General features: G+C 38.7%; 1 protein-coding gene across 1 annotated transcript; it reads right to left on the bottom strand.

Moving 5' to 3' along the window:
* Positions 1-6540: 6540 nt before the first annotated feature.
* Positions 6541-21486, bottom strand: tspan12 (tetraspanin 12). The gene is made up of 7 exons (XM_055006607.1): positions 20874-21486; positions 18403-18485; positions 16901-17036; positions 15047-15112; positions 11676-11783; positions 11069-11212; positions 6541-9163 (listed from the first exon to the last, which is right to left on the bottom strand). Exons 1-7 carry the CDS (start codon positions 20937-20939, stop codon positions 8837-8839), a joined length of 930 nt encoding a protein of 309 aa, XP_054862582.1. The 5' UTR covers positions 20940-21486; the 3' UTR covers positions 6541-8836.
* Between the last annotated feature and the right edge of the window lie 470 nt (positions 21487-21956).

Here is a 21956-nt window from a genome sequence, read left to right as displayed (position 1 = left end):
GTTTTGATAAAAGTTGGGAGAGAAGATGCTAACCCTGCTAGCCGCCCCTTGGTTTCCCTCCACTGCTTGGCGATAATATGCAACTGACCTGTTTTTAATTTTTCTAAAGGAGCCTCTGCTTTATATTTAGAGACCTGAGGGGTAAAAAAAACAACAAATAGAAACATATTTTTGAGAATGATGATGTTGATTTTTGGTCATAAAAGAAAGGATTCTTCTTCTTCTTGTTCTAACTGTTCTAGTGCACACGTGCTGTAATTGTTCTTTGGTGTAGTAAAATGAGTTCTTATTTTTCCAACGGTTTCCATGAGGATTGGTCGTGATGTATGTTGAGTTCAACATTCCACATGATATTTTTCTAAAGCATGCATGCAGAGGGGGAACAACCCAAGAGGATTATTACTTTTGATTTGTTACAGCTCATTTTCTGTTGATAAAAATCTGAATTATTGAGGATAATATTTAAAAAAGAGAAGTGCAGTGTCCGAGTAAATAGAATAAAACATTGTCCTATTAAACCTCCAACACGTCTCCATGTCTCTGTTCAGCGTGGAAACATTTTATCACTTCCATAGGTCTGTCAGCTGGTTGTGGTTCTACCAGTCCAGGTTCTAGAAGGTTCTGAGGAGGACCAGCAGGACCAGAACCAGAACCAGGAGTCCTAGATCCAGATCTCCTGCTTCGTCAGAGTGTTTTTAGATTCAGGTGTTCAAACAGGTAAACCCTCGACAGAATCCAGGATATTTACGGTAATAAAACTTAAATTTAACAGTTTCAACTTTTAAATTAAAAATTATTTTATATATTTGTGTTTAACCCTCGTGTCGTCCTGTGGATCAAAACTGACCCATTTTAAGGTTTGAAAATGTGGAGAAAAAAAGATTTTCACAGTGCAACTTCTGATGTCCACATTTTCAACTTTTTTGGGAAATCTTTGAACATTTTTTGGTGGAATAAAAATGTTAAAAACGTTTCTTAAGAACATTGACATAAAAATCAACCAAAATCCAGTCAATTTCACTGGATTTTGGTTGATTTTTATGTCAATGTTCATAAAGAAAATAGAAGTTTTAGTGATATACACTATATTGCCAAAAGTATTCGCTCACCTGCCTTGACTGGCATATGAACGTAAGTGACATCCCATTCCTAATCCTTAGGGTTCAATATGATGTTGGTCCACCCTTTGCAGCTAGAACAGCTTCAACTCTTCTGGGAAGGCTGTCCACAAGGTTTAGGAGTGTGTTTATGGGAATTTTTGACCATTCTTCCAGAAGCACATTTGTGAGGTCACACACTGATGTTGGACCAGAAGGTCTGGCTCTCAGTCTCCACTCTAATTCATCCCAAAGGTGTTCTATGGGGTTGAGGTCAGGACTCTGTGCAGGCCAGTCAAGTTCATCCACACCAGACTCTGTCATCCATGTCTTTATGGACCTTGCTTTGTGCACTGGTGCACAGTCATGTTGGAAGAGGAAGGACCAGCTCCAAACTGTTCCCACAAAGTTGGGAGCATGGAATTGTCCAAAATGTCTTGGTATGCTGAAGCATTCAGAGTTCCTTTCACTGGAACTAAGGGGCCAAGCCCAGCTCCTGAAAAACAAGCCCACACCATAATCCCCCCTCCACCAAACTTCACACTTGGCACAATGCAGTCCCACAAGTATCGTTCTCCTGACAACCACCAAACCCAGACTGGTCCATCAGATTGTCAGATGGAGAAGCATGATTGGTCACTCCAGAGAAGGTGTCTCCACTGCTCTAGAGTCCAGTGGTGGCTGCTTTACACCACTGCATCCCACACTTTGCATTGCACTTGGTGATGTATGGCTTGGATGCAGCTGCTCAGCCATGGAAACCCATTCCATGAAGCTCTCTGCTGAAGCACTGTTCTGGAGCTAATCTGAAGGCCACATGAAGTTTGAAGGTCTGTAGTGATTGACTCTGCAGAAAGTTGGCCACCTCTTGGCACTATACTCCTCAGCATCCGTCAGTTTACGTGTCCTACCACTTGGTGGATGAGTTGCTGTCGTTCCTACACACTTCCACTTTCTTATAATACAGCTGACAGTTGACTGTGGAATATTTAGGAGCGAGAAAATGTCACGACTGGATTTGTTGCACAGGTGGCATCCTATCACAGTTCCACGCTGGAATTCACTGAGCTCCTGAGAGCGAGCCATTCTTTCACAAATGTTTGTAAAAGCAGTCTGCATGCCTAGGTGCTGGATTTTATACACCTGTGGACATGGAAGTGATTGGAACACCTGATTCTGATTATTTGGATGGATGAGCCAATACTTTTGGCAATATAGTGTATATGGAATCACTTTAGATATTTTTAGGTTTTTTTTTTTTTTTTAAGATTATTACTCATTTTTTGAAAATACTTACAAGAATTTTTTTGCCAAATTTGGGGGATTGTTTAAAAAAATAACTTATAAGGGAAACTTTTAAGGAATTATTGGAATTTTCTTCCTGATGGTTTTGCAAATTTTCAGAAGTTTGGGGAATTTTTTTTGCTGAATTTTTGGATGTTTTTCAGACAAGGAAACAATTTTTTATTTTTTTTGGTGCCCGTAAATTAAGACAACAGGAGGGTTAAAAAAAAAAAATGTAAAGATATTCACAGATTTTTTTAAGATAGTTTTACAATTAAATGCATTAACACACATTAAATGTGTAAATTAGATTTCTGTAATCTTGATTTTTTTTTTATTTCCAAATGATGTTTAAAAAAAAAGAGTAAAACGTGAATAAAAATTTTAAAAAAAATAAATTCAATAAATAATACATGGTCATATTTTAAATCAAATATATTTTAGAAAAAAAATATTTTCTTTCAAAAAAATAGAAATTTTGTGGTTATTATTTGTGGTTATAAAATAAAATATGTAAAAGAATGTCAAAATATTCAGTAAATAATATATGATCATATTTTAAAATATGTTTTGATTTTGGTTAAGATGGCATTTTATTTATTACAGCAAATCACAATAATTGTGATTTTTGTTTATCATCTGATAAATAAAAAAAATATTTTTGAAATTTTAATTATTGTAAAAGACAAAAAAATAGAACTTTTATGTTTATTTCTAGTTTATTCTTAGATTAGATTTATTTAGACCTGGAAATTCTGTCTCTGTTTTTGTAAATTTTATGTAAGTATTTTGTTGTTTGTGTATTTTCAAAAATCTGGTAAAAATCTGTAAAATAAGCCTGAAAAAAAAAATCCATAAAATGATAGACTTTCTTTACAACAGCGTTGCATAAGATTATTTTATGTTAAACACTGAAATGCTAACTAAATTTCTTTTTTATTTATTGTTGAGATATTTTCATGTATTTCAAATATACAGAAAAAATTGTAAAATTCTGTTAAAAATTCTGTAAAATTCTGATTTTTTTTTATAGTGTAATAGAAGAATGAACCTGATAAAAAGTTACAATGATTAATAGAACTAATCTTTCTGTTTGGGTGATTAGAATTTACTTTTATGCGTCACACTAACTTCAGATTACACTTTTTTCATTTAAACTTTAGCTCTAATTTTATAAGAATTGCAAAAATTACTTCAGGAAGTCGAAGTTTCTTCAGATTTTTCTGCTGCAGCTGAACCTGTTTTCTATCGAGGAAAAGGAATGAACTCTGATAAAGAAGCTGACTTTCCTTGAACTGAAGTTGCCATGGTAACTATTTAGAGTGTTCAGATGGTTCCCGTCCATCTACGTTGAAGCGGTGGCTTTAACTCGCTTTAATTGGCTGTTAGTAATTGAAGCCGTGGTTTCAGCACTTTTCTTTCTGCCCAGTGTAAAAATATGTCGGGTGTAAAGTGAGACGGCTAAATAGACTATTAATACTCCGTACAGTGGTTCTGGAGGTGGAATTTCATCCACGGCGGACAGCTGATGGACCGATCTCTGCTCCACTTTCTCCCAACAGCTGCACTCGATCCGGCCGCCAAGCTTCCGTCGGCAGGTTGGACGGAGGCTTCGTCCGCCAGACCCCAAACCTTTCAGCACATTTAACGTTCTGCTGCCTTTCTGGTCGAGTTCTGAACAAAGTCAACATCGTCTAAAAGCACAGAAGCATTTAAACCATTTTCAAACACAGGAACAGCAAATTCTCACCATTAACCCTCCTGTTGTCCTCATTTACAGGCACCAAAAAATATTGTTTCCTTGTCTGAAAAAATCCAAAAATTCTGCAAAAAAAATCCCCAAATTTCTGAAAATTTGCAAAACCTTCAGGAAGAAAATTCCAATAATTCCTTAAAAGTTTCCCTTAAAAGTTTTATTTTTAAAAAATCCCCCAAATTTGGCAAGAAAATATTTTCAAAAAATGAGTAAAAATCTTCCAGAAAAAATCCTAAAAATATCTAAAATGATTCCATATATATCAGTAAAACTTCTAATAATTTCTTAAAAACATTCACATAAAAATCAACCAAAATCCAGCGAAATTCGCTGGATTTTGGTTGATTTTTGTGAATGTTCTTAAAGAAATATTTTTAACATTTTTTTTCCACCAAAAAATGTTCAAAAATTTCCCAAAAATGTTGAAATGTGGACATCAGAAGTTTCACTGTGAAAACCTTTTTTTTTCACATTTTCAAACTTTAAAACGGGTCAATTTTCACCCACAGGACGACACCAGGGTTAAAACATGCAGCACTTATAGTCGGGGACTCGTAAAGATCATGTTCATCGTAACAGTCTTTAGTCCCCAAAGACTCCTAGAACTCTGAGTTTTCTACAATAGAGTCATTGAAACATGAATCTTTGTCACATTTTGGTTCTTTCAGAGATTAATTAAAGGTCTTCTCAAAAAATGTGAAAACATCTGCTCAAAAATACACAAACAGTACCTTGAATTATGAGTTTTGTTGATGTAGAAAGTTGTCTTAATCAAATTTTCTTAGTTTCATGACCTTTTAATTTCTCCTGAGTGATTCCAGTCGACTACAGCTGCTGACTCCTCTGATCCAGTTTAAATAGAACCATTAGATCCACTCATTAGACTCAAACACTACAGTGGGAAAGTCTGAGAAGCTCAGTAAAGATCTGAAAAAGACTTTTTGCCTTCTTTAGGACTGGTTTCAGACTGTCTTGGGTGGGTCTTTCTTGAACCCCAAGAACACCAAACCTACCACCAAGCATGGTGGTGGCAGTATCATGCTCTGTGGAACTGGATCGTTCCACAAAGTAAATGGAATAATGAAGAAGGAGGATCACCTCCACGTTCTTCAGGAGAACCTACAACCATCAGCACAAGGTTGATCTTGGACACAGTTGGATGTTTCAACCAGACAATGAGCCCAAACACACATCAGACGTGGTAAAGAAATGGTTCCATCAGGCTGGAATGAAGGTTCTCGACTGGTCTCCCCAAAGTCCTGACTTAGACCCATCAAGAACCTGAAGAACCAAGTTAGAAAGACAACAAATGTAGTTGAACTGAACCAATTCTGTCCAGAGGAGTCAAAGATAAACCAGAAGATTGAAACCAGAAGAACCGAACTGAGGAGGAAACGGACAAATTTAACCAAATATTAGCTTTGAGGAGACCAGTCTAGAACCTTCATTCCAGCCTGATGGAACCATTTCTTTACCACGTCTGATGTGTGTTTGGGCTCATTGTCTGGTTGAAACATCCAACTTTGTCCAAGATCAACCTATATAACCTACGATGATACTGCCACCTCCATGCTTGATGGTAGGTTTGGTGTTCTTGGGGTTATAAAAAGACCCGCCCAAGACAGTCTGAAATCAGTCCTAAACCAGTCCTTAAAAGGTCTAAAACCAGGACCAAATTCGTGACCAAAACCAAACCTAAACTACTCCTGATAAAATCCAAGACCCGCCCAAGACTGTCTGAAACCAGTCCTCATCCAGGACCAGATCCAGAATAAAATAAATCCTAAACCAACTTTAAATCACATCCAAAACCAGAAGAACCAAGACTGGAACCAAACATAAACCAGTTTTTTAAAAAATGTTCAGGACCAGTCAGAATAGTCTGAAACCAGTCCTAAAAGAGTCAAGAACCAGTACAAAATTGGGACCAAAACCAAACATAAGAACTAAGAAAGTCCAGAACCAGTCCAACATCCAGTCTGAAACCAGTCCAGAAGCTCTTCTAGAAAGCCCCAGAGCATGATACTGCCACCTCCATGCTTGATAGTAGATTTTAGGTTCTTGGGGTTAAAGGCCTCACTTTCAGCTTCTGTTCCATCTGACCACAGAACTTTACTTTCTACGTTCTTACAACTGATAATTCTAGTTTCTGTTTGTTTATTTATGATCCAGCAGATTTTATCTGATTTCCAGAAGAACCTCAATGAAACTATGAAGGAACCAAAATGTGACAAAGATTCATGTTTCAATGGTTCCACCTTAGACTGAGAGTTCTAGGAGTCTTTGGAGACTAAAGACTGACTGACAAACATTTAAACTTTAGTTCCAGACTCCAGATTGGTTAAAAAGGTTCGTAGAAAACAACTGAGTTTGGTTTGATTGAAGAAGAAAAACCTCCAAAGCTTCAACATTTAGTTTTTATTCCAGTGACGAATGGATCCAACACTCTGATCGCTGTGAGACAAACATTGAATATCCAACACCATGCACACGTTCTCCTATAGAACATCCTGCTGCGTTTGTTCTAATAATCTCTGGGAAGCACTTTGGTCAACAGTCATTAAATAGCTTCATTAAAAACGACTCCACGACCAACTGGAACAAACTCAGTTCGTCTGGAGTCAAACATTGGAGATCTCTTTAGTGGTAGAACCCCCACAGGAGAACGTCAGTGGTTGTTTCCTTTTAGTGCCACGAACATCCAGGTTCACCTCAGAGTTCAGGATGTTCTAAACAAACAACCGTTTCTCTTCGTACCTTCAGGATTTCTTCCTCCAGTTCTGCTGTTTACTACATCATTTAGTCCATCAGGAATAACAACAAAGAACTTGTTGAGATCTTTGGTTCCACCTTCTACCTGGTTTATCAGTCAAACTAGAACCTGAGGTGTTCCACATGGTTCTGTCATCGGCCCTCTAAAGGTTCTGTCCTCACCTGATTTCAGGATTTCACTGAAACTAAATCACTTTAGTCTGGAATAAATGTTCCTCTAGAAGGTTGTGATTTATATTTTAGGTTTTTGAGAGGTATTAGTGTTCATTTGGAGGCTGTGATTTGTTTTTCTAACTTTTTGTTGGGTGTTTTCATGTCAAAATATTCATATCTGATTACTTAAAATCCTGCTAGCTTGTAATGGAGCTGCTCTATGAGGTTCATTAGGGAAGTACCAATCTAGTTTCTTTTGCCTATGATCCAATCTAAGACATTTAATATTTACTATCTATAGACACCAAATCCTGATTTGATACAATCTTCCTCCATAAAACACACTTCAAGTACATAAAGTTATTAAAATTAATCCAGTTTAGATGCTTGACAACTGAATATATCTGCAATATATTAGGAAAAAACTACATTTCTGTTTCCAACCTTTTCCTTAATGTTCTGTTGGTGGAACCTTGTTGTAAAGCTCCAGTAGAACCCTGTTTAAATGTAGTATTAGAGGCTAATGATGGAAAAAGTCCATTAAAAAGTGATAAATCTGGACCCACCTCTATGGACTTCAAGGTTCTACAATGTTCTAAGTGATACTAAACTTAAACAATGGAATCAAGAAAGGAGAACGTCCCCTACAGAAAGTTCTAGAGTAGACCTACAGACAACTGTAGAAAGTTCTAGAGTAGACCACAGACAACTGTAGAAAGTTCTAGAGTAGACCTACCAACACCTGGAGAAAGTTCTAGAGTAGACCTACCGACAACTGGAGAAAGTTCTAGAGTAGACCTACTGACTGACCTGGAACTGTGGAAATATTCCCAGTCTGAAGGTAGAACTTGCCGTTTTTGTGGTGACTCTCCATGTTTTTGCTGACATATTTGAACGTTTCAGGGTAATTTTGCAAGTTGTTGGGGTAATTTTGCAAGTTTTTTGAGCCAAATTTGAGTTTTTGCCACAATTTCACCAGTTTTGTGGTAATTTCGGAACTTTTTGCAGTGATTTTGGATGTTTTTGGTGGCATATTTGAACCTTTCAAGATAGTTTTGGCTCTTTTTGGGGTGATTTTGTGTCTTTTTGTGGTAATTTTCAGTCTTTTTTAGTTATTTTAGTTGCAGTTTTTACCAGAACTCAGATGTGTTTTTCCTCCATTAACCTAATGTAGTAAAAGTAATGCAGTAAAAGCAGAAAGCATTGTGGGAGTTTAGCTTGCAAAGGGGCACCATGACAAAGACTTCTATGATGGTTAATGTCAGCCCAGTGTTCTTCCAGTCTAGAGAAATGTGAACTCAAGATGTTTTTATGGCAAATGTGTCAAAAATGTCTTTTTTATGGTTATTGAGTAAAACATCACTTTCTTGGGGGATTGTAGAAGTTAGTAGTAAAAAGGTGGTAAAATAAGAGGATTTAGCAGCAACAGGCACCATGACAGAGACTTCTGTGGAGGTTAATGACCTCCAACCAGAGATGATGTGTTTCAGACGAACTGGGATCAACTAGTTATTTATTAAAGTTGTTTATTATTATTGTTATTGATTGTTTAAAGAGGAAGCTACTGAACACATCTCTAGCATCCGGCCACTAGTTGCACCGTCTACGTAAACAAAGGATCAGGTTTAGTTAAAGACTTTAACTCCAGGGTTTCTTGGTGTTTGGAGGTGAAACTAAAGGAAGCAGATCGAAGGTATGAAGGTATTTTCTTGGTGAGTTTGTTGTCTTTGTTCCTGACGTTGGACTAAACCAGCAGAATCGTCCCGTTCTTCCTTCAGGCTGCAGCGTGAAGTCGTTCCATCTCAAACTCTTTGGGTTTGGAGGTCACGTTCGTACTTCTTTTATTCGTCCGGCTGCAGCCCGACTTCGAGGCCTCAGCTGAGGCTCCGTTGGTCGCCGTGACGACGGCGAGGTCATCCAACGGCAGCGGCATTGGCGAGTCCAGCTCTGGAGCCTTGCGTCCGTAATAAAGCGCCCAGAGCAGCGTTAAGGTGAGCGCCATGGCGAGGATCTGAGCCACGCCTATGGAAACGCCGAGGAACCGAAGAACCTGAAGCTGCTTCGTCCCTCGGATGAAACTGTAGATCTTCGGACCGCAGCCCTGAAACCAAAAGAACCAGAGAACACGATGGGTCTGGAAAAGCTTTGACAACATTAACCCTCCTGTTGTCCTCATTTATAGGCACCAAAAAATATTGTTTCCTTGTCTGAAAAAAATCCAAAAATTCTGCAAAAAAATTCCCCAAATTTCTGAAAATTTGCAAAACCTTCAGGAAGAAAATTCCAATAATTCCTTCAAAGTTTTATTTTAAAAAAATCCCCCAAATTTGGCAAGAAAATATTTGTAAATATTTTCAAAAAATGAGTAAAATCTTCCAAAAAAATCCTAAAAATATCTAAAGTGATTCCATATATATCAGTAAAACTTCTAATAATTTCTTAAGAACATTCACAAAAAAATCAACCAAAATCCAGTGAAATTCGCTGGATTTTGGTTGATTTTTTGGTGAATGTTCTTAAGAAACATTTTTAACATTTCTTTTTTTCCACCAAAAAGATTTCCCAAAAATGTTGAAAATGTGGACATCAGAAGTTTTACTGTGAAAATAGACTTTTTTTTCCCACATTTTCAAACTTTAAACCAGATCAATTTGACCCGCAGGACGACACGAGGGTTAAGATAAGTTTGGAATCATTTTGGACAAAGGTATTATTTCCACTTTGCAAAAGTTTCAAATTATTTTGGTAAAGTTCTGAAGTCGTTCAGGCAGATTTAAGGTCTTTTGGACATTTTGATTTGTAATTTTGGACAAATTCTGAGTAATTTTCAGTTTTTGGTCACGTTTCAATGCATTTTGGGTACATTTGAAGTATTTATTTGACAGTTTTTGGCTTATTTTTGAATTTCTTTTAGCTATTTTGGACAATTTCGGGAAATTCAGAAGAAACAGAAACACGTCTAGTGATTGTTTCTATGACTCTACCTCATAGACATTAAACTGTTCACACTAGGATACATCCCATAATACAAAATGATCACAGTTGGTTACAACATTAAAAGTTTTGAGGCACTTTGGATAAGTTTGGAAGTGATTTTGGTTCATCTTTCACTCATCTAGTACAGTTTTTCAGTCATTTTGGATGAGTTTTATTTACATTTTACAAAAAGTTCAAACCCTTTTGGAAAAGCTTTGAAGCAGCTTGGACAGATTTTAGGTACTATTCACCTGTTTTGTGGTGATTTTGGATGTTTTTCCTGGCATATTTGAACCTTTCAGGGTAGTTCGGACTCTTTTTGGGGTTATTTTGTTGTTTTTTGCACCAAGTTAGAATTTTTGTAGCAATTTCAGCAGTTTTGTGGTAGTTTTGGTCCTTTTCGTGGTAAATTTGGCCATTTTTGTGGTGAATTTTCATGTTTTTGCTGGCATGTTTGAACGTTTCAGGGTAATTTTGGTTGTTTTGGGGGTAATTTTTCAAGTTTTTTGTGCCAAATTTGAGTTTTTGTCATAATTTCATCTGTTTTGTAGTAGTTTTGGTACTTTTTGTGGTGATTTGGGGTGTTTTTGCTGGCATATTTGAACCTTCCAAGGTAGTTTTGCCTCTTTTTGGGGTGATTTTGTGTCTTTTTGTGGTAATTTTGGCCATTTTTGTGGTTATTTTTGTATGTTTTTTGGGCCAAATTTGAGATTTTGTCAAAATCTCACCTGTCTTGTGGTAGTTTTGGTCCTTTTCGTGGTAACTTTGGCTGATTTTGTGATGATTTTGCATGTTTTTGCTGGCATATTTGAAGGTTTCAGGGTAATTTTGGCTGTTTTGGGGGTAATTTTGCAAGTTGTGTGTATCTGCTGGACTGATGAAGTTCTGAAGATCAGAAATGATGGAAAAAGTGATAAATCTTGATCCACCTCTACGGACTTCAAGGACCTGGAACTGTGGAAACAGAACTTTGAATGGACTCATTAAATGGACTACAGTCACAGTTTCTCGTCCAATCAGAGCGTCTCACCTCCTGGTGCAGGTCGCTGAGGTCATGGAAGTGGGCGTGGCGAGCACAGCCTGGATACTGATTGGAGCAGCAGGAGTCAGGAGGAAAGTCCATCTCGGTCATTTCCAGCCAATCGGTGAAGTAGATCACCCCACAGCACTTAAACTGCACACAGGTGAGCACACACCTGTGAGGTCACATGACCATACCTGTCCCTGTGTGTGTGTGCGTGTGTGTGTGTGTGTGTGTGTGTGTGTGTGTGTGTGTGTTACCTCCGTCTGGAAGCTGTTCCAGGTGTGTGTGTGTGTGTGTGTGTGTGTGTGTGTGTGTGTGTGTTACCTCCGTCTGGAAGCTGTTCCAGGTGTGTGTGTGTGTGTGTGTGTGTGTGTGTGTGTGTGTGTGTGTGTGTGTGTGTGTGTGTGTGTGTGTGTGTGTGTTACCTCCGTCTGGAAGCTGTTCCAGGTGTGTGTGTGTGTGTGTGTGTGTGTGTGTGTGTGTGTGTGTGTGTGTGTGTGTGTGTGTGTGTGTGTGTGTGTGTGTGTTACCTCCGTCTGGAAGCTGTTCCAGGTGTGTGTGTGTGTGTGTGTGTGTGTGTGTGTGTGTGTGTGTGTGTGTGTGTGTGTGTTACCTCCGTCTGGAAGCTGTTCCAGGTGTGTGTCAACCACTGGTATCTCTGCAGGCCGAAGTTCTGCATCCGAGATTTTAGACTGATCATATCAGAGCGCTGGACTGAAGGCTGAGGAGAAAACAACAGGTTAGAGGAGGAAATAGACATTTAACCTGAAAATAACCTGAAAATAACCAGAAAGTAACCTGTAAATAACCTGATATTAACCTGAAAATGACACAAAACTCCAAGTTTCTCCAGACAGAACATCTGGAAGATAAAAAAGCTCACTGGTATGAAATAAAGAGTCACAAATAGAAATAAACCCTGAGATTAAAACATCTAATTCATGAAATACAAAGTCAAAAATATCAGAAAAAAAATCTGAATTCAATTCAGTTTTATTTCTATAGCGCCAATTACAGTCAAATTGTCTTGAGACGCTTTACAGAACCCATATGCCTGACTTACCAAACGTAAAGTAAAATTCTACATTTTAGCCAAGTTAACGGAGTTTTCAGTGCAGAATGTTTAGTTGTTAAAATCAGAATCTCGTTATTTTTAATGAGACATGTAGACTAGAATGATTTAATGAAAGACCACGAGTTTAACCACAGATTTGGTGCATTTTCCTGCTTTATTTAACAAGTGATTAGTTCAGGAGGAAAGTTGAAAAGCTGATTTGTTTTCTCTCTTTATACAGTTTCTGGCTGATAAATGGGTTCATTGTGAAGGTTTATTTTCAAGGTAACGTTCTTTAAATCCACTGGCAGACTTCTGGGGTTTGGAGGAAATAACTGATCAAAGTTGTTGTCTTTTAAATTCTGCTTCCGTCAGTCTGGACATTTTCCTGCCGTTCCTCCCCACCAACCCCTTCCCTCCAGGTGTGTCTGATCTGATAAGATTCACTACGTTACCCAGAAGCCCCTGCAGGCAGCTGAGCTAAAACACACACAGCTGCAGAGATAAACTGAGGCCAGAAAACAGCACAAAACAAACAGCTGCAGCTTCAGGAAAAATTCTTTTCAAACCAGAGAAACGAACGAACAGAACACTGCAGAAACTACAACACTAAAACACCAAATATTCTGCAAACCTGTGAAATCTGAACGTTTCAAACTTAATTCATGAAGACAAAAATCAGGCAGTGTCCTAAAATAAACAGTCATTGGATCTGTTTTCTATACAGCAGAATAAAATTCTGACTTTTATAGAGAGAGAGAGATAGGAAACGACCAAAATGACACAGAAAACAACAAAAATAAGACAGAAAACAACTAAAATTAGACAGAAATCAACAAAAATGAGACAAAAAACTATAAAAATGAGACAGAAAACAACTAAAATGAGGCAGAAAACAACTAAAATGTTCCAGATTTTATCCAGAGATAAAAATGAGCCGTTTAGAGTTAAAAGCAGCAGAGCTTCAGGTGAAACATCAGATCTTCTGTTCATTTCTCTGATTTGATTTCATACCTGTCGTCTGAAACCCTCTGAAGCTTTTACAGCTATCAGTTACTGGAGTAAAAGTACTCGATTACTCTCCGCTTGTTGTTGTTGTGTTCGTCTGAAACCGGATCTGATCTGAGAGCAGCAGCGATCTGGACGAGTCTCACATTTCTGGTTATTCTTAGAACTCGGTTTGTTCTGCAGCTGCTGCTCAGCGATGGAGATGTCCAGAGGTGGAGAAAATATACAAACTGGTTGATTAAAATATTATGGAGACATGCAGAGGTGGAGAAAATATACAAACTGGTTGATTAAAATATTATAAAGACGTCCAGAGGTGGAGAAAATATACAAACTGGTTGATTAAAATATTATAAAGACGTCCAGAGGTGGAGAAAATATACAAACTGGTTGATTAAAATATTATAAAGACGTCCAGAGGTGGAGAAAATATACAAACTGGTTGATTAAAATATTATAAAGACGTCCAGAGGTGGAGAAAATATACAAACTGGTTGATTAAAATATTATAAAGACGTCCAGAGGTGGAGAAAATATACAAACTGGTTGATTAAAATATTATGGAGACATGCAGAGGTGGAGAAACCGGAAAACACAGGATTATTAAGACACCAGGACAGAGTTAGGACATGATTTAGAGGGAAAAGTCAGATCAGGGGTCTGGATTTAATGATAAAAGGACTAAACCATGAGGTAAAGTTGTTATTTATGGGAAAAAATAGTTTATTCTAAAGAAAATGCATTGAAAAAAATGTAACAATTAAGGAAAAGTAAAAGTTTTTAACCTCCTGAACCCCAAAAAGCTGCCATCAGGTTTGAAAGACATTTTATCTTTTTAAAAATTTCCAAAATGACTCAATTTATCAAACATTTTATGCTTTAGTAACTAGATTAAACCATCAGGAACAGCTGTAGAGACACAAAACAAGAAGACATCAAGTGAAGACAAAGAGATAAAACTGTCCCAAAGACATAAAATGACCAAAATGAGACACAAAATGACAGAAAGAGAGACACAACTGCCCCAAAGAGACACAAAACAACACAAATGAGACAAAAAAACAAGAATAATGAGACATAAAGTGACTCAAAATGCACATTAAACCATCAAAGTGAGATAGACGAAGAAAAAAATAGGATATAAAACAATAGAAAGGAGGAAAAACTGTCCCAAAGAGACACAATAAGACAGGAAATGACACAAACAACAAAAACAAGACCCGAAGGACAGAAAAGATTCAGAAACCAACTGTCCTTCAGAGTCTGTAAACATGTCAATGGTTTAGGATCTACAATACATGGAGACAACATTAGTTCCAGAGTTTTAACATCTGAGGAAACAGTGGACGTATTGGTTCCTGGATTTTTACGCAAACAAACCCCGAAAAAAATACAAAACTGTCACAAAGAGACAGGAAATGACACAAATGAGACCAAAACAAGAGAAACTGGATAGAAGACAACCAAAACAAGACAGGAAATGAGACAAAAATATGCAAAAGACACGAGGCAACCAAAAACAAGACAGAAAATGACAAAAATGAGACAGAAAATGACAAAAATGAGAGAAGACAATAAAGACAAGACAGGAAATGAGACAAAACAAAGACAAAGAGACAAAAGAGTCAAGAAGCAGCCAGAAACGAGACAGAAATAACTAAAATGAGACTAAAGTGTTCCAACAAGACACAAAATGACTCAAACTAGAATCGATCTGAGGAACCATGTTGGACGTTCTGGTTCCTGGTTTTAATATTTATAGAGAATAAATCGTTCTAGAAGACGTCTATGAGTTCTCTCACAGTGAAGATAAACGAGGTTCTAACAGGTGGATCTGATGTTCTGACAGGTTGGTTGAAGGTTCTGATTCATGTTTCAGGTTCTGTTAGATCAAGACTGAATAACAGATGAAACGTTCTCACCTCCTCGTAGGTCCAGACAGCACTGGCCAGTTCCACACAGAAGATCACCAACAGGCTGCCGAAGTACTGGAACAGAACAGAACAAGGTTCTCTGATCAGTTAAACATCTTCTGATTAAGGTTCTCTAGTCAGAGGAACGTTCTCAGAAACATCTGATTCAACAAAACGAGGTTCTCTAGTCAGAGGAACGTTCTCAGAAACATCTGATTCAACAAAACCAGGTTCTCTAGTCAGAGGAACGTCCTCAGAGTCAAACATCTTTTAATTAAACAGCTTCATTTGTAGCCAAAACTAACAGAAACAGAACATCTAGTCTGTCTGGAGGTTTAGTTTACATACAGAACTTTAGTGGAACGTTAGTGAAACAGTAGTGGAACAGTAGTGGAACATTAGTAGAACAGTAGTTGGAATCACTAGTGAAACATTAGTGGAATGTAAGTGGAATATTTATTAGTGGAACAGTAGTAAAAACACTAGTGGAACATTAGTTGAAATTATTAATGGAACATTAATTGGAATCATTAGTAGAATGTTAGTGGAACAGTAGTGGAACATTAATGGAACACTAGTGGAATATTAGTGGAATATTAGTGGAACAGTAGTGGAACATTAGTTGCAATCATTAATGAAAATTTAGTGGAACATTAGTGGAATATTGGTGGAAAATTCATTAGTGGAACATTAGTGGAACAGTACTGGAACGTTACTGGAACATTAGTGGAACATTACTGGAACACTAGTGCAATATTAGTGGAACACTAGTGTAACATCAGTGGAAGAGTAGTGAAATGGTAGTGGAATGTTAGTGGAACATCAGTAGAACAGTAATGGAACATTAGTTGGAATCATTAGTGGAACATTAGTTGGAATCATTAGTAGAATGTTAGTGGAACAGTAGTGGAACTTTAGTGGAACATCAATGGAACTTTAGTTGGAATCGTTAGTGGAACATTAGTGGAATATTAGTGGAACAGTAGTTGGAATCACTAGTGGAATATTATTGGAACATTAGTGGAACGTTAGTGGAACAGTAAACATAAAGACCCAGCAGATGTAACCGAGTCGGTCCTTTGTCAGGTGATCTCTCAGGTGTTTTCCCATCAGCCCCTGGGGGATTCGGCCTGTTATCTCTGAGGGACAATAGAGACACCTGACACCTGGCCCCGCCCCCTCAGGTGACAGGATCACAGGTAGACAGACTGACCTCCACCTGCCCTCACCTGAGAGCTCACCTGGTTTAAAGAAAAACCACACACTTGTTTACATGATACATGCTTACGTCATACATGTTCTGGTGTTTCAGGGGAGCAAATATAACGTCACGTTTTACACGTTACCTGAAAGTGAGGTTTACCTGGAAAATAATGCAAATATATTAAAATTTACCTTAAAAAGAACCTGATTTAATGTTAAAATTCCTCCAGTATAGAAGAGGTGATAAAGTTACCATAAAAAGGCTCTAAAAAACAGAAATACTGAATATTATTTACAAGTTTGGACTTTTTTATAGTTAAAACATTAATAAATGTTTATTTCCAATGATTTTGTTTTGTGGTTTTACTCATTATCTGCAAAGAAACAGGAAAAATCAGTAAAATAAAACTAAAATAATTATAATAATAATACAGCCATTAATGTTTAAAATAAAGGTTCTTTTTACTGGAACAGTAGTGGAACATTAGTGGAACATTAATGAATCCATTAATTGCCTGTGATTTTATTATTATGATCTCTGTTTAGTATCAGTTTGTTTTCAGATCAGGTTCTACTTGGTATGTGATCGATGACTAAACGTTCTAACCTGCATTAAACTGTATCCTAACACATGTATGATGATCGTATGTTGGTTCGTACCCAGGACAGCAGCAGCAGGTTACACCTGAGCGTCCCACAGTATCCAACCATGGCGACGATGATGAGGAAGCAGCACACGGTGATGATGACGGGATGGACAGCTGGAGAATACGTGAGGACGGCAGCTTCCTCCAACCTGTGGACACAAACACACTCGGTTCAGTTACAGATAGGATAAAGAAGGTCCAGAACTCCTGGATGGAACCACACCATGAAGACTAAAGAACCAAGAAACTCTGAGGAAAGGTTGTTAAAAGCATCAGTCAGGACAATACAAGAACATTTAAAGTTCCTGAAGATCTCCCGGAGTCCAGTTAAATCCATCATTAAGAAATGGAAGGAAGATGGAACATGAATAAATCTGACTAGAACAGGACGTCCTCAAGACCTGAGAGACTAGAGCGGGAGGCCACCAAGACTCTTATGACTCCTCTGAAGGAGGAAGAGACTAGTGAGGGAGGCCACCAAGAGTCCTATGACTCCTCTGAAGGAGAAAGGGACTAGAGAGGGAGGCCACCAAGACTCCTATGACTCCTCTGAAGGAGAAAGAGACTAGAGGGGGAGGCCACCAAGACTCCTATGACTCCTCTGAAGGAGAAAGAGACTAGAAAGGGAGGCCACCAAGACTCCTATGACTCCTCTGAAGGAGAAAGAGACTAGGGAGGGAGGCCACCAAGACTCCTATGACTCCTCTGAAGGAGAAAGAGACTAGAGAGGGAGGCCACCAAGACTCCTATGAGTCCTCTGAAGGAGTTCCAAGCTTAACAACACAACTGCTGTCTGTTCTTCACTAGTCAAAGCTTTATGGAGACAAAGTGAAAGGAAAAAATGGTCTGGACTAGAGTTCACCAGAAGACATGTGGAGACTCTGAAGACACCTGGAAGAAGGTTCTTTGGTCTGAGGAGACCAGGATGGAGCTTTATGTCCATCGGACTAGATGATATGTTTGGCATCATGATGTGAAGCATGGTGGTGGCAGCATCATGATATGAAACACAGTGGTGGCAGCATCATGACGTGAAGCACGGTGGTGGCAGCATCATGATATGAAGCATGGTGGTGGCAGCATCATGATGGGAAGCACAGTGGTGGCAGCATCATGATGGGAAGCACAGTGGTGGCAGCATCATGATATGAAGCACGGTGGTGGCAGCATCATGATATGAAGCATGGTGGTGGCAGCATTATTATGTGAAGCATGGCGGTGGCAGCATCATGATATGAAGCATGGTGGTGGCAGCATTATTATGTGAAGCATGGCGGTGGCAGCATCATGATATGAAGCATGGTGGTGGCAGCATTATTATGTGAAGCATGGTGGTGGCAGCATCAAATTCCAACAGCAGTTGACTGTTTTCACAAAAAAAGATTAAATACTGAAAATGTGATGATTTATTTCACATTCTATCATAAAATCCAACATCATATCTCACAGTAACTGTTGAGGACCAGAAGGTTCCTGGTTCTGGTTCTGGTCCGGGTTCTGGTTCTGGGTACTGACCTGGTGTGGGCTGTCAGTGTCAGGACGGTGTTCAGGGAGTCTCGGATCCACGCTGCCACTCCCAGCACACAGGCTGACATCAGCTGGACGGCACACAAATAAACACACAGAAATAAACATCACGGATCAGTTTCTGCTGCAAATAACACTCAGAATGTCAGAGTGGTTTCACTCAGACACTGGCCTAGTTTCACTGGAGGCACCAACCAGATAACTAACACACTAACATCTAACTAACAACACTAACAGCTAACACACACTAACAGCTAACTAACACACTAACAGCTAACTAACACACTAACAGCTAACTAACAACACTAATAGCTAACACACTAACAGCTAACTAATAACACTAACAGCTAACATACTAAACAGCTAACACACCAACAGCTAACACACTAACAGCTAACTAACAACACTAACAGCTAACATACTAACAGCTAACTAACCACACTAACAGCTAACTAACAACACTAACAGCTAACACACTAACAGCTAACTAACACACTAACAGCTAACTAACACACTAACAGCTAACTAACAACACTAACAGCTAACACACTAACAGCTAACTAACAACACTAACAGCTAACATACAAAACAGTTAACACACTAACAGCTAAAACACTAACAGCTAACATACTAAACAGCTAACACACTAACAGCTAACACACTAACAGCTAACAACACTTACAACTAACATACTAAACATATAACTAACCACACTAACAGCTAACATGCTAAACAGATAACTAACACACTAACAGCTAATTAACAACACTAACAGCTAACACACTAACAGCTAACTAACACACTAACAGCTAACTAACATGCTAACAACTAACACACTAACAGCTAACTAACAACACTAACAGCTAACTAACACACTAACAGCTAACTAACCACACTAACCAGCTAACTAACATACTAAACAGCTAACTAACACACTAACAGCTAACACAATAACAGCTGACTAACAACACTAACAGCTAACTAACACACTAACGGCTAACTAACACACTAACAGCTAACTAACTACAATAACCAGCTAATTAACATACTAAACAGCTAACTAACACACTAACAGCTAACTAACAATACTAACAGCTAACTAACACACTAACAGCTAATTAACACACTAACCAGCTAACTAGAGACACCAACCAGCTAACCACACTAGCCAGCTAACTAACAACACTAACAGCTAACTGAACACACTAACCAGCTAACTAACACACTAACCAGCAAGCTAACCACACTAACCAGCTAACTAACACACTAACCAGCTAACTAACCACACTAACCAGCTAACACACTAACCAGCTAACCACACTAACCAGCTAACTACCACACTAACCAGCTAACTAACACACTAACAGCTAACTAACACACTAACCAGCTAACTAACCACACTAACCAGCTAACTACCACACTAACCAGCTAACACACTAACCAGCTAACTAACAACACTAACCAGCTAACACACTAACCAGCTAACTACCACACTAACCAGCTAACTAACACACTAACAGCTAACTAACACACTAACCAGCTAACTAACCACACTAACCAGCTAACTACCACACTAACCAGCTAACACACTAACCAGCTAACTACCACACCTACTTTAACTTTCACTGCAATTTCTCACTTTAACTGCAAACTTCCACTATAATCTTTTAATTTTACTGTAAATTTTAACTTTAACTGCAAACTTTCATTTTTGAAAACTTCAACTGTAAACTTTAACTGCAAACTCAAATTTTTACTGCAGACTTTAAATGCAAACTTTAACTTTTACTGCAAACATTTAGGCTACTGCAAACTTTTACTGTAAAGTTTAACTGCAAATTTTTACTGCAAACTCTATTTTTTACTGCAAACTTTCACTACAATCTTTGATTTTTACTTCAAATTTTTACTGCAAACTCTGATTTTAGCTGCAAACTTATACTGCAAAATTTTATTTTTACTGCATACTTTAACTATTATTCCAAACTGTGACTTTAAACTTTAACTTTTCCTGTAAACATTAATTTTTACTGTAAATTTTCACTGCAGACTTTTACTGCAAACTTTAACTGCAAACTTTAATTGCAAACTTTAACTTTTACTGCAAACTTTCACTGCAAACGCTGACTTTAGCTGCTAACTTTAACTTCAACTGCAAACCTTTACAGCAAAACTTTCTTTTTTATTCCATATTTTAACTATTATTCCAAACTGTGACTTTAAACTTTAACTTTTCCTGTAAACATTAAGTTTTTACTGTAAACTTTTACTGCAGACTTTCACTGCAAACCTTTACTGCAAACTTTAACTGTTATTCCAAACTTTAAACTTTAATTTTTCCTGTAAACATTAACTGTTACTGTAAACTTTTACTGCATACTTTAACTATTTTTACACAGTGTAACTTTGAATTTCGAACTATTCCCGCAGACTTATCGATCAGGTATCGATCAGCTCACCCAGAACAGCAGGTTGAGCGCGTACAGCAGACAACGCAGACACCTCACCGCGTCCCGCCGAGCCATCCGGACCGGAGCTCCGCCGCGCTGCTCACCTGAGCCCGAGGCACCATGGCAACATCACGGCAGACTCCCGGCGCGGGGCCCGGGGAGGCGGCAGGGGTCGGCGCTCACCAGACGGGAGGCTCTGCTCGGGATCTGCGGCGGCTCCGTGCGTAAAAGCCGCATTCCTTCCCTGCGCGCTCTGGCTCGGTTCCCCGCGGTTCCCGGTGTCAGCAGCTCGGGCTGATCCGTGAGGAGCTCCAGGAAACTTTTACAGCAGGTGGTTTCTTACTTTCCCCGGCGGCGCTGACGTCTTCAGACCTGTCATCACTCACTTAACGGAACACGAACCGCAGCTCGGTCCGCTTTAAACGCGTCGCTGCTGCTCGGATTCACGCCTCCTGAGCCGCATTTTCCGTTTGTTCCGGGATCCAACGGCAACAAACTGAAACTCCAGAGCTGAAAATCCAAACCGTAGTCGGATCAAAGCTACAGCTGCTGCTACCGGAGGGTCGGTCCGGTCCGTGTGTCCGTCCTGCTGCTCTTCTTCCTCTGACTCCCTCCCTCCCGGTCCTGGGGGAGGACGGAGGAATGTGTCCGCCTCCAGCCGCTCGGCTCCGGGTCACAGAGGAGGAAACGGACACACGGAGGCCTCTGCTGGCGGCAGCATGACGCACAAAGTCACAGCAGATAAAGATGTAAACAGACAGAAGTATGTGGACACAAAGCACTGCAAGTCTACGGGCTAGTGTCCACATACTTCTGACCAAGTACTATAGTAAGTGTTGTGTACTTCTGTGTATTGAGTACTATTGTTAGTAAATCTATTTAACTTCTTTAGTGCATTTAGTTTGTGTCATCATAATTATGGGAAAATATGCGGCCATAAAAGACTAATAAATAAAACTAATAAATATTTTCAAAAGTATGTGGACAGAAACCCATAGCTCTTTAAGAGGTTTGTACACATACTTTTGACCAATTAGCTATGTAGTACTTTTTTGTTTATATACTTTGGGACATCTAGTTTGTGTCCTCATA

Source organism: Amphiprion ocellaris, chromosome 21, assembly GCF_022539595.1.
Source record: "Amphiprion ocellaris isolate individual 3 ecotype Okinawa chromosome 21, ASM2253959v1, whole genome shotgun sequence".
NCBI classification, from domain to species: Eukaryota; Metazoa; Chordata; class Actinopteri; family Pomacentridae; genus Amphiprion; species Amphiprion ocellaris.
Note: the sequence above shows the minus strand (reverse complement) of the source record. Positions and strands in the feature narration are given on the sequence as shown.